General features: G+C 41.2%; 1 protein-coding gene across 6 annotated transcripts in view; it reads left to right on the top strand.

The window, feature by feature from the left end:
- Nucleotides 1–14048, top strand: part of rbfox1 (RNA binding fox-1 homolog 1) — a 283330-nt gene that overhangs the window by 150436 nt on the left and 118846 nt on the right. Inside the window, exon 1 of one of the 6 annotated variants that reach the window (XM_053514710.1) lies at nt 3240–3406. The exons of 2 other annotated variants lie outside the window; for them this stretch is intronic. In XM_053514710.1, the coding sequence (XP_053370685.1) occupies nt 3302–3406 (105 nt within the window). In that variant the 5' untranslated portion in view covers nt 3240–3301. Of the gene's footprint in view, nt 1–3239; nt 3407–14048 lie in introns of those variants that run through there. 3 more of the 6 variants (XM_053514708.1, XM_053514713.1, XM_053514707.1) reach the window with 3 other exon arrangements.

Raw genomic sequence — 14048 nt, forward strand, 5'->3', positions numbered from 1 at the left:
ATATGTTTTGCAGGATTAAAAGGATAATCATCAATGTTGTTTTTTACTTGTTAAAACACACCAACACGGGCTATTGTACTGTATGAGATTCGTATTTTCCTATTATGATTTTTCCCCCTCTTCCCCTCAATTCTGCTCAAAGGATTACGAAGGCTGTGGAGAAAACATCACCATGTGCTATTTCTACTCCACCAAGACAGTCGTGTATAAGTAACAACGCGGGCTTCATGCAAAATCTAAGACACAATCCGCTTTCCAGAGTCGCCGGCCCACGCAGACGACATGATATATTATTCAAGACGTTTAAAACAGCCAGACTGAGCATGCAACAACCCCAAAAAAACCTGCTCTTATTCAGCAAAAAAACAAGGAGAACAGATGCACTGCGCAGGATAGCCATGCTTCATCACTGTAGGGAAGGGAACATGGTGTGCGGGCACACACACACACACACACACACACATATATGCATGTGCATACAGTATACGATAGCACAGATGACAGTCCATGCACATGGGTCAGTGGTCAGGATTTCTGTTTTGCACTCAGAGGCATGAAGGGAAAACACGCGAGGAGACAAACAAGACGTTCCCTCGGTCCAGGAAGAAAAAAAAGAAGGAGAGAGGAAAAAAGTGCATCGCTGCATGAACACATTAAAAATGAGAGCAGGGAACGTTTGCCATAACGCCGCAAATTCCTTGCCATTTCAAGCTACGCCACTGAGATGGTTGATGGGTGATTTTTGCTGGTGTCTAATGCATTAATTAATAAACTGTACGAAGGATTTAAGATGAACGATTACAAGTTTTCATTTATTTATTTTTTACTCTCTATTGTTTGATGATTTCTGTTCGACACTGTTCGACATATAACGAAATGTTTTATTTATGACTTTTACAACATTTACGATCTGGGAAACGAGCATCTCAAATGCTGCATTCTGATTGGCCAGTATGTGGAACCCCAACCCTAACAAAAGCTGTGGCAGGAAAATGCATACAATCAACGTAAGCATAATAAACAGCGTGTAATCACCTATATGGGAAAGATTTAAATGAGCAGATGTTAAAACAAATGGTCTCGTTAGAGGAACAACCTTGTTTTTATTTTGGAAGGAGTCTCCAGTGTCAGTGTGTTGTTTAAGCATTTATTTCACACTTTGAGCTTTCCCTGTCGTCTTTTTGGCTGGCTGGTGAACTTCAAGAATCGTGCCTGCACTTCATCGCACCACGTCTTTGTTGATTACTTTCCGATAACCCTCGCTCTTGTGATATTTTCTCGCCTAATGCGTCTCGTTAGCTCGTTTAGGAATCCTGCGCAGGGTTAAAATCGGCGTCGGAGCTGCGAGACACCGCAATGTGTCATGCTCGTCAGGGCGCCGGACTGAGAAACACACCTCCAGCTGATGAAATGTGCTGTGTATTTATATATATAGTTGTTTTTTTTATAGTACACAGGGACTACATGTGTAGCCTGGAGCAAAATGATGGTAAGCTAGTGTTATTTATGATTCCTGGCTTGCAGAGTAATTTCTGTGTACATGTTGCATCATTAGGATGATTCTTTCTTGCCAGGGAAAGCATAAAAAAATAAAATAAAAAATTGGCCCTGGGTCCTGATTAGACCTGGTCTGGACAATACAGTTCACTTTATTTGTTGTCCGAGGGGCGTTCAAGTCAAAGCGGGACTTTTGATTGGTGCAGAAACACAGTTTCGATTTATTTCTCAATATAATCCCCTGCCCATATCCCTGGGTTTCACTAGTGCTTGTGGTGGAAAGGTTTCTCAGTACGCAGGAGCAATGATCAGACTGCCTGCTTCATGTCAGAAGCTTCACGCTGGCCTCCCAGGAACTCCTTTAATTGTCACTTTTATGTGGTCTTTTGTGCCTGATTATAAGCCGCAAGTTCACACAGTGTAAACCTGCAGCGTAACACCTGCACCAATAGATATTAATTAGAAAAGCTAAACTAAATATTTTTACTGGGATTAGTTCATATTTTCACTTTGGCTGAAATAACAGCGCTGAAGTGGTATAAGTGAATTTTAACACGCTGGAGTGGTTTTAAGACAAAACTTCATCTTTATCCTTTTATCTACTTTTCCCATTTCTCATCTGTGATTCACTCTCCGATTACCGAACAGGGAGTGTATTTGTCTGAGCACCAAAGAAGGACAACTTAGTGTAAACAAGGCGTAAGATACTCAACCTTACAGAATGGGATTTCTTTGTATTAATAAGTTAGACAGAGAGTTCTGCTGTACAGAGAGACACACAGACATGTACGTGGGCTTCAACCTCAAATAATAATAATAATAATAATAATAATAATATCACTGATTACATTAAAGATCATCAGATTATTTTTAGCTTTAACATTTTAACTGTTTAACTGTCAATGACGTGTACTAACGCTAGTTTCTCTCTATAAACCCCTGCACTTGTCCTAGCATCTCACTAGTGCTAGTGGTAGAAAGGTTTCTCACTACAGGACGCTGGAGTCAGGATCAGACCTTCTGCTTTATTCACGCCGGCCTCCCAGGAACTCCTTTAATTGTCACTTTCCTTTTATTAATAGACGGAAAAAAGATGGTTTATTCACTAAAGGCGTTCTATATATATATATATATATATATATATATATATATATATATATATATTTTTTTTTTTTTTTTGCAGGACCTGACCTTTGTACCTTATTATCTATATGCTGCGTGCTATTTATTTCACTGCACGTGTTTATTTATTAAACCGAACACGTGAAATACATCATGACCGCGCGTGCATGCGTGCGTGTGTGCGTGTGCATGTTTTGGGATTCCACACCCACCACACACACACACACACACACACACACCCTCCTCCTCTTCATCCACCCCCTTGTCGCTCCTCCTCCTCCGAGCGAAATAAGAAATAATAATTCGGTCAAACAGACGCGGCGTCTCCGGCAGTCCGAGCGGAGCTGCGCTTTAATCCTCCTCCGTTTAACCACATCGATCCATTTAGTTATTGAGTTATTTTATTATAACAATTATTATTATATTTAGTATATATTTATATATTTCTTATATTTATATCTCTAAAATAAATCCCGCGCGGTGCTTTGTGTGTGTGTGTGTGTGTGTGTGTGAGAGAGAGAGCATCCGTTCCTCGAGAGAGCGCGCAGGACGAGGCACTTTTTACGCGCGCTGTTCCGGCTACCGTGTGTGTGTGTGTGTGTGAGTGTGTGAGAGAGAACGAGATCCTTGCCGGAGCAGCCCTGCGGGACAGACGCACGAGCTGAAGCAGAAGGAGCGCGAGATGCTGCACCCGCTCCCGGGCGCTCCGTGCGTGTCCCTGGCTGATGTGGGCGCGCGACCACATCTGTCCTCCTCGTGCGCCGTGACGTTCGTCTACCTGCAGCAGGTGAGCGGAGACGTGTGTGTGTGTGTGTGTGTGTGTGTTAGCTGCAAATATAAAAGGAGGGTATACAATACTCAATGTGTGTGTGTGTGTGTGTGTGTGTGTTTTATAAATATGATGCTGCTATTCGCTGATAGACACGTGAGACCTTTCGTCACGTGATGCACTCTTTTTTTTAATTGTATTTATTTATTATATTAATTGATTGATTTGTATAATGTCCCTCAGTCCACACCTCAGTGTGTGTGTGTGTGTGTGTGTGTGTGTGTGTGAAGTTTGCTTGGTGTCCTCAGTGTGTTTCCTCTGGGTACTCTGGTTTCCTCCCACACTCCAAATTATTATTATGTATTATTACATTAATAATCTGAAAAGAAATGCAAATTATTAATGTAACTGGCGTTCACAAGTAAATTGCCCATAGTGTGTGTGTGTGTGTGTGTGTGTGTGTGTGTGTGTGTGTGTGTGTGTGTGTGTGAATGTTGGCCTACCACGGTTGTAAAGCTAAATAAAAACAGTGGTTATGATCATCGGTCCCTAGTTGGCCTCCAGAGGTTCCGAGATGGGTGGGTCGGTTTAATACAGGACTGTATGTACTGCGCTGTTTCATGTTACTATGCTTTGTCTGTGCGCGCACTTCTCCAACGCATGCGCGCATGCCTCTTTTATGTACGTATTTATTTATTTATTTGTTTGTTTGTTTGTTTACTTGTTTGTGTGTTAGCTAGTCTCTTCGTGCACATGCGTGTGGCGCTCAGTTTCTACAGCTCTCAGCCTTTGAAGAGCACATTTTTATTCTAATGGTGCACAAATTTTTGCACAGCTCCCTGTGCACGTGAAATTTAAGCGAAGAAAATGTTGTTCCAACGGTGCATGTGTCTGTTCAGCAGCACTCATGTGTAACATTTAATCCAATGTGTGTGTGTGTGTGTGTGTGTGTTTGTGTATGAATACTGTAAGTGTTAAATACTAAATGAAATCAGTTAATTCTGTATTACAGAAATGAAGAATTTTTTATGTTAATATTTGTATTATTATTATTATTATTATTATTATTAAGAGGAAGAATTTCCATGCTATGTCAGTCAGTTCAGAGGTCAGTGTGTTCGTCCTTTTATTGTAGGGATCAATTGTATATTAAAGCATTTAACTCAGCAGTGTTTGAGGTTCATTCCATTTCTTAATTTTGTGTTATAGTAGTTAATTTAGAAGTGTCAGGCGCTGATTTTATAATGTAGAAGTTAATTTAGAAGTGTAAGGGGTTAATTCTGGTATAGAAGTTACCGCAGCAGTATAAGGGGTTAATTCTGCTCCGTGCTCCAGATGTTAATTGGACACTGAGTGTCATTGTGTTCGTTTGGCGTTAATTCTGCACTGGGACACTTTTTTCATCATCACGCGGCGTAACTCGCTGCCATATTTCATCTCGCACTTCATCCGTTTTAATTTTCTCCTTATGACGAGAATTCGAGAGGATTTATCAAATCAGAGGTGAATCTGTCATATCGATCATAATGTCAGATCGCACACTGGGCCACGTGGGCGTGTGCGCGTGTGTGCGTGCAATATCTTCCTGCATCGCAGATTAACTTTGTGCCAGCCAGTCGAAATGACACCAGTGTGCAATAGGTACAGGTGCATTTATTTATTCACAATTCAAAATGATTTATTTAGACCCTTTGCAGGCCGTTGTAAGATGCCTTACTCAGTGCTGCATGTAGTTTATTCCTCCACGCTGAAGCTTGTAGTCCATGTGAGAGAGACAGAGAGAGAGAGAGAGAGAGAGAGAGAGACGGCTTTTTTGTGTGAACTGAGGAATCTGGGTCTTCGGGGCTATTTATAGTCGAGCTGTAAGACACGGAGAACGCATCGTGCGCATCCAGCCGCCGCTGCACATGCACCGTCACATGCATTTGCATTTACAGTAGAGCGATGGCCGTGTGGGCGTCCTCACTCTGCACCATGCTCCAGTGATTTTTTTTTTTCCTTTTTTTTTTTAATGCAGTGGTGCTTTCATTAATAATTTATCAGCGTTATGGCAGCAGGAGCTCTGCACTTTGGAGCCGTTTTCAGGGACGTCCGGCCCTTAACCCTGACCTGCGCAGATATTCAGTGTGGGTGGGATAGAAGCGTCTGCCGTGTTTTATTTCTTTTCAGGAAAGCAAACCTGCGGCAGACAGCAACAGGAATCTGATGCTTTAGACCTTTTTTTTATAATCGGACTCTGGGCTGAGGTGTGGTCTGGGCAGAGCGTGGGTTCCCCAGACCAGCGTACCAGCGCGATGTTCAGCTCAAGCATTAACCTGCTGCCGCGTGATTGGCTGATTGACGAATTGTATGAATGTGAAGGTTTTCCTAATAAAGTGGCCGCAGAGAGAATGTGTTTGTGTGCGTAAATATATTGTTTATTCGGTTCAACTCTTGAGTTGTACATTTGTGCGATTCCTGACACGCCCACCTGTGCACACACACCTGGTGTCCGCGGGATCAAAAGCATTAAAAGGGCTTTGTGTGTGTGTGTGTGTGTGTGTGTGTGTGTGTGTGTGTGTGTATGGTCATACTTTGTTTCCCTCGTATACCCACCAATATTTCCTCTCATTGACTGTTGAAATAGAACTCAGATCCTGGGGGCGTGTCTCTCAGGGTGATCACCTGACCCTGGCTGCCTGCGATTGGTCGATAAGTTTGTCCGAGTTCTGGATGAACTTGAGCGTTCCGGGTTCACGGCCGCAGGATGTAACGACATCAAGCGGAGTTCGAACTGACCTCAGGTGACCCCTTCGTCCCTGCAGCCCTGTGACCTCTGCATGACCCTGAGTGGGAGTGTGGGGGCGTGGCCAGGCCTCCCTGAGCGAAATCAATCTGTTCCTCTCTGGCCTTCTGTCGTTCAGCGCCGCTCTCATTCTCACTCGCTCATTCAGCCGTTTGTATCGCTCCACTTTCCTGCTGTGTGTGTGTGTGTGTGTGTGTGTGTGTGCCGTGCCTCTCTTTTTGTCGTTTTCTGTCTTTTTTTTCGTCTCTCCCTCACTCTCTCTTCTATTCGTCTTCTTTTTCCACATCTTTTCCTCATTTTTCATCCTCTCTTTCGTCTTTTTCTCTTCCACCGTGCTGTCTCTCCTGTTCCGTCTTCCTGGTGTCTTCCAACTCTCCCTTATTTTCACTTCTATTATCTATTCCTCTTTTCAATCTCTCTGTCTCTCTTTTAGCCATTTCTTCTAATCCTCTTTTCCTCCTGCCATCTCCTCCCATCACTCTCTCCTTCCTTTAATCCTTTTCCATCTGTCTTTCTTTTTTCTATCCTTCCTTTCATATTTTCTTTCTTTTGTTATTCTTTATTTTAAAAAATATTCTTCTTTTTTTCTCTTCCTCTAATCCATCATCGCTCCTCTACTCTTCCTTTTATTTATGTTTCTCCTTCGTCTTTTGCTTCTCATCTCTCTGTTCTGCTTTCTTATCTGCCACAGTACCTCTCTCTATCTATTCCTTTTTTCTGGCATTTTCTTTTTCTTTTCTCTTCTCTTTCTCATATGTCTCTCAGCCTTTCTTCCTCTCTCTCATCCTTTTCTAACTCGCTCCATCCAGATACCTTTTTTTGTCCTTTATTGTCACCACCTTCTCCTTCTTACTTTCTTTCACTTTCTTACTTATCCTCCTCATCCTATTCTGTCTATCTTTTCTCCTTCTAATCTGTACCTTACTTCTTCCTTCTTCCCATATTCACTCTCTCTCTCTCTTTTGACTCTTACTTCCATTCTCGTCCTCTGTCACCACCCCGTGTCTCTTTCTCTTTTCCTCTCTCACCTTGTCCCCTCATCCGTCTCATCTTTAGTCCGTCTATCCTCCTTTTCCTTCTTCCTCACACTTTCTCCCCCCCCCCCCACCTCCTCCTTTTCGTCGCTCTCCATCTTTTTCTCGTCTGTTCCCATCTGTGCTGACTCGGCGGAGTCGCTCTCTCCCTCTCCGCTTCTCCTCCATTACATCTGCTCCGCGTTTCTCGTTTATCAGAGCCGCAGCCTCACTACCCAGAATTCTTCGCTTCCTCCTTCACACTGCATTTCTTTCTCTTTTCACCTTCATGAACCGGAACGTATAAAATATAAGTTTTTTTATGTTGTATATATATAAATATATAAAGTGTTTTTGCTTCAAAATTATTATTTAAAAAAAGGAAAAAAGAAGAAGAAAAATGAATAAATGAGCTGTTGGAGTTTCAGAAAAGACGACTTTCAGAACGCAGTCAGGACGAGGAATTGGAGATGATTAAAATCGTTGAATTGTACGTTTCACGTCGCCTCGGCTGGAGAGCGCACGTTTGTGTGTGTGTGTGTGTTTGCAAACACAGCTGTGTTGTTATTTATTCGCGCCCCCTGCAAGGCGGTATGGATGAAATGTGAGGACGCACGAGTTAAACCTGAGCTGAATCCTGATTCCTTTTATGTTTGTGAACAAAGAGAAGTTACAAGAACAGCGAATATGGAAATAGGCGAAATTTTGTGAAAATACAAAACCCTCACCGAGCGCCGAGGACGTTTAATATGACCTAAAAATATAAACTGTAGTGACGGGGAACGCACAATACGATATTATTACGATACCTCTGTGCCGATTTGATTCGTATCTCTGTTCTGATTACAGAAATACATATAAAAGAAAAAAATTATATATTATTGCTTTTTTATATATATGTTGTCACAATTTTGAACAAAGTTAGCAAACAATTTGCTCCCACCACACAGGACACTCACAATGTGTGAATAGTTTAGAGTGCACCACCTGTAGGATTATAGCGGAACTGCAACAATTTACCACTTGAAATGCAAAACATATATAATTTTTTTAAATATATTAAACAAAATATAATCGATTCACTTTTCTTTATAGATTTCTGATGAATTTTATAAATTTTGCAACTTAAAAGGGGAAAAATGTTACTTAACCTGAGATAAAACAGTTGGAACATACGTGCAGGAATAATTAAATAGATCATTCAATAAATAAGCAAGCCTAGGAAATAAAAATAATGCTTAGACTGGTTTAATTATATGGGGACCGATGTGCGGAAAGATGGAAACCTAATCACAGCGACAAAACTCGCGGCGAAACCGCGTAGGTGAGAGAGGGGTGTTTGGATTATGGGCCAAACTTTGAGTGATGATGGTAGAATAATTATAAAGGTCTTGACTTAAACAACATGCCTGAGGAATCACAAAGGAGTTTTCATTTTTTACAACGGAAAAGTACTCGAATTAGTTACTTTTATCAAAAAGTATCGCTGTAATGTAACTGATTAGTTTTTAAAGACAGTAATCTGTGATGTAATTAGTTACATTAAAAAGTAACGCCCCCAACACTGTTAATAAGTTGAAACATTCCATAATGGAGTGTTATTGTGTCATAAAATGCCAGAGCCAATCATGTTCCTGTATGCAAATCAGGGAAAAAAAAGGTAGAAAGCTTCCAGGTGTACATGAGTTCAAAAATAATAATAATAATGACAACAAAAACAAACTGATTATTCGGATTTATACAGAATAAATTTTCACACACACACTTCACACGAATTCCCATAACTTTCTTTTGATGCTGTGACGATGACCGTTATTAAAACCGCTATATAAATAGGATTTAATTAAATTGTATTAAAAAACAACAACAAAAACAAATGGACAATAACAGAGTTTTGATTTACTGATCATTAAACATTAAAGTGTCATAAAATATATGAACCAATGAGTATAATAATCAAAATATATATATTTTTTTTAATTCTGAACACTTTAAAGTTAAATTAAATTAAAAAATGAGCCAATCAGGTCACGGTATGCAAATGAAGCATGTAATGAAAATCGTGGGGTAAAAAAGTATTAGAGCAGAAACTTAGAGAAAAGTTTAAACCAGCCTTTTTACAGTAAGTTTAACTGGAGACGTCCTTTAGACTAAAAACAGCGTCACAGGGAAGGAATTTGTCAACGTCCTTTAGGGACACTCCTGCAGGCAAGGTTAGCCGCGTGTGTTTGTGTAAGGCGTGTATTGTTTAATTTGAGCGCACGACGTACAGGGCACCGCGGACCGCAGCAGTCGATGAAATGAGCGATAGTTTTCGTGTCATCAGGAGATGATGAGCCTCCGTAACCTTCAGCAAGCAGTGAGAGACACGCGCCGAGCCCAGGGACCCGAAAGGACGCCGGCTTTTGTCCACGATGTTTGCACGTGCTCAATACGGCCCGGTTATTGTTTGATTGCAAACAGGAGAGACTCGCGTGTGTGGGTTTGTGTGGTGTGGTGTGTGTTTGTGTGGTGTGGTGTGTGTTTGTGCCTTAACGATTGGTTTAAAGAGAGAAAGTGTGAGAGAGCGCAAGTGAGAGAAAGGTGATATATGGATGGAAACGGGGGCGTAGACCATCTGTTAGGCCTCGCCGGGCTCATGTGTTTCTGTGTGTGTGTGTGCGTGCACGCATGAGTGATTAGTCTCTGGCATTCGTAATAATGTTTGTTTGCTTTTGCAGCTGTTGCACTATTTGGCACCGCATTGCCGTTTCTCATTTCACAAAACAGAGTTTGTTTGTATATTTATTTATTTATTTTTTTATTGTTTTCCGCAGAAAAAAAACACTGCGTGTGAACGAGTGACAGTGCATTTAAAATTACCTGGGACTTTATGATGTTTTTGTTTGTTTGTAAACGATGTAATGCTTTTAAAATGATGTAGATGTAATCAGGGTGTAAAAATAACATTGTTTTATTGGGCATATTTAAAAAAAAGTCTACATAAATTATAAATTTGTTGCTATAAAAACAATTAAGTCTTAGAACTATTGCATTAATGCAAACCTGTTATGAAATCCCAACACCGATATTCTGACCAAGTCTGATATATCAGACTCGAGAATTTAATGGAAACGCATATCTGGGGGCGTGCAAACTTTTGCACTCCACTGCAGTCTTGATGATTAGTTGTACGACCGGAGCATCGTTTTTACTTTGACAAATGTGAAAGCGAGAGGGATGACACAGATGCAGAGCTGACGCCTTTACCGTGTGTGTGTATGTGTGTGTGTGTGTGTGTGTGTGTGTGTGTGTGTTCCGCCCGTCCCGGAGTAATTACAGCACCGCTGAGAGATGGGCTCCTCTGTGTTTAACACATCTGAATGAAGAAGTGTCAGCTTGCGACAATGTCAGATCGTAACCCCTGTCCAGCGCGGATCTCGCTCCTCTTCTGCGCGGTTCGCTCAGTGTGGGACGAAACGGCACGAGGACCGTCTTTCAGTGGTAGATTAAAGCTGCCTTAACTGTTTTCCATGAAAAAAAAACCCACCTTGCTCCAGCCAGCAAGCAGCTCATTAGAAAGAACCCCATTGAGAACAAAGTGAGTAGGGGAAAAAAACACACCCAACCAAAGGAACCCTCTGGAGCCCAGGACTCGAAATGTCTGCATCAATTCTTTGAATCTTTACAAGAGAAAGGTTCAGAAAATCTGTAGTGAGGTTTAGAGTAGCGTTGTCTCATTAGCGCTCGTCAAAAACATTGTAAATGGACTTTGTGTTAAGTTTTGAGGGAGTACCGCAAGGAAAGCTCGTTCATCTGTAAACAAATTGTGGTGGTGTTTATGAGAAGTTCTCATCGATTGCTTCCATGTACGACACTCCTTTCCTAACTGGCACTGGAGGCTCCTTCCCTTACTGACCCTGACCGATAGCAAATAATGTAGACTCCTTCCATAACTTACACCAGGGACTATTTCCATGACTGACCCTGGAGACATCTTCCACATCTTACCGTGGAGACTCCTTCCATGTCTGACTCTAGAGACTTCTTCCATGACTTACCCTGGAGACTTCTTCCACATCTTACCATGGAGATTTCTTCCATGACAACCTTATAGCCTCCTTCTATGATGTACCCTGGAGGTTTCTACCGTAACTGATCCTGAAGTCTCCTTCCACAGCTTATCATGGAGACGCCTTTCACAGCTTACGTTAGAGACTCCTTCCATAACTGACCCTGGAGACTCCTTACATAACTGACTCTGGAAACTCCTTCCATAACTTACCCTGGACATTTCTTCTATAGCTTACCCTGGAGACTCCTTCCATGGCTTGCGCTAGAGGCTCCTTCCATGGCTTATCCTGGTGACTCCTTCCATAACTGATAATGGAGATTCATTTCCATAACTGATAATGGAGACTCCTATTATAATTGACACAAGAGACTCCTTCCATGCCTTTCCCTAGAGACTCCTTCCATGACTGACCCTGACACATAGCTGATAATATAGACTCCTTCCTTAACTCACACCAGGGACTGCTTCCATGGCTTACCTTGGAGACTAATTCAGTAACTGACCCTGGAGACTCCTTTCATGGCTACCATAATTGGCAATAGAGAATTTTTCCAGGACTGACACTGGAGACTCCTTTCAGAAATGCCTTGGGAGATTCCTTCCATAACTGTCACCAGGTTCAAAACTTACACTTAAGACTGCTTCCATAATTGACACTGAATATTCCTTCAAAAGCTTATCCTGAGGACCTTTTCCATCATTAAGTCCAAAGACTTATTCCACAACTGAACGTAGCGACCCCTTAAATATCTGACACTGGAGACTTCTTCTATAAGTAATACTGGAGATTCCTTACAAAACTGACATGAAAGACTCCTTCCACAAGTTACACTGAAGACTCCTTCCATATTGCCCAGTTCCAACTTACAAATAGCTCAGAATGGTCGCCATGGCTACAACAGGCTCTGCTTTCACTAGGTATTCCTGTTTAGTTCCTATTTGCCCCAGACTTGCTGTAGCTCTTCCTGGGTTTCCGTAGCCCCTTACCGTTTAGTCATTGGTAGCTACAAATAACTATAAGTCACTCGGACACACCCTAGAGAGCAACGATCTTGCTTTATGACTATGTGTAGTGAATTTATAGTGATTCTTAGCAAAATGCTATAAATGACAGCATAGACTTTTGCTGTAACAGACACTAAGAGCATAGGGTTAGGGTTAGGGTTAGGATGTAATTTGAAAGTTTATATAATTATCAGAGGCACTTTGACAGAAAATGAATCTACACCTTCTGACCAATCAGAACTCACAGCACTGTGGTTCAGTATACATGCAAATATACGATGTTTCCATCTTGTTTTGTGCCAGTTATGGCTTGCTTTGGGTTTTTTTCAGAAGCCCCTGTTTTCCGAATCTCATGTGATCATTCCGAGCGCATCACGCTTTCCATTCATTGTAATGCACAAAGTCATTATGAAGTCGTTTCCCAAAGGCTGACAAAATGCTATATATCCATTTGAGCAAGATTTTATGCGCAGATCTTTAACCCAGCCCTTAAGGAAGCATTTTTTTTTTTTTTTTTTTGCTTTGTGGAGTGTAATTAGAGGCATGCAGTCATGTTGAGACATTAGAGTCTGATTCCAAAGGCATTAGTGCTTTCCGGAAGATATACTTTGTCACGAGTGATGTTTTTCATGCTGTTAAGGATGAATATCATTTTCCGATGATACAGTATTGTTGCATCAGCCCTTTCTCAGCCCAGGGTGAGTGGAGTGTACTTAAATGTGTTCATCATATACGTCATCTTATAAATGATGAAAATGTAACAAAAAAAACAAACACGCAGCTACGTCTACGAAGAGAGCGAAAGCATCCTTCAGTGCCGCTGTTAGAAACGGAGAATGATGGACGAAAGATCGGAAAATTAACTTTGTGTCCATGTCGTCAATCAGACAAGCTTTCTACTGCAGACAGTTGCCCAGACGTCAGTGGCAGCTCATTTCCCAAACAAACAAACAAACGAACAAAAATCACTATTTAAATATATATATATATAGCGCTATCAATTAGCGCCAAAAGTCCCAATACTGCAGGAGCCAGGAGCCAAACTCCACCTATTTCAATGTCAGGTTACACCTCTGTAGAATAAAGTCATTTAATGCGTTAAAGCTAACAAATGACTGAAAAGTAATCTTGGGCAACTCCAAGGTTTATTTCTCTGTTTGTGAGCTTTGTTTGTGACATCGAGTGGAATTTTTATTCATTTGCATTTAAAACATTTACAGAGTCTATACCAGAATTTGCATTAAGAAAGTGTTTGCTCTCTCCATTTAGCGATGCTAAACAAAATAATGGAAGAACAATGCAACACCTTTTAAATTTTCCAGCTTCAACTTACCAAATTTTTGCTGAAAATCGTTACGAATCATTTAAAAAAAATCCATGCTGTCCGTCTTTTTCTTCTGAACGTTTGAACGTTTTTCGTCTTTAATATTCTGTAATCCGTTACTAGCTGAACATGACGTATCGCAGGATCACAGGAACGCCTTTCCGCGGTCCCGCTCTGAGCTTCCGGGTGTTCGACAGTCGTTCAGGCGCTGAATAATTAAAGGATTGCCAACGTTACAAGAAGCCTTTTTTCCCACCCTTTAATACCGAGCGTAGCCGGAGGAGTAGTAATCAAATTCCTGTCTTATTGGAAGAGCGAAAGAATCTGATTTGATTAAAAGCAAAACAAAAATAAATAAGCACAACTGGCTTTTCTTCGTTTTTTTTTGTTTGTTTTTTTTGTCAGCTTTCAGATCTTTTCACTGACCTAATTACTTTGTTTTGCATCTTTGTTGTGCTGGTAAGGAAAAGCAGAGAGAA

The sequence above is a fragment of the Clarias gariepinus genome, chromosome 16 (assembly GCF_024256425.1).
Source record: "Clarias gariepinus isolate MV-2021 ecotype Netherlands chromosome 16, CGAR_prim_01v2, whole genome shotgun sequence".
Lineage (NCBI taxonomy): Eukaryota > Metazoa > Chordata > Actinopteri > Siluriformes > Clariidae > Clarias > Clarias gariepinus.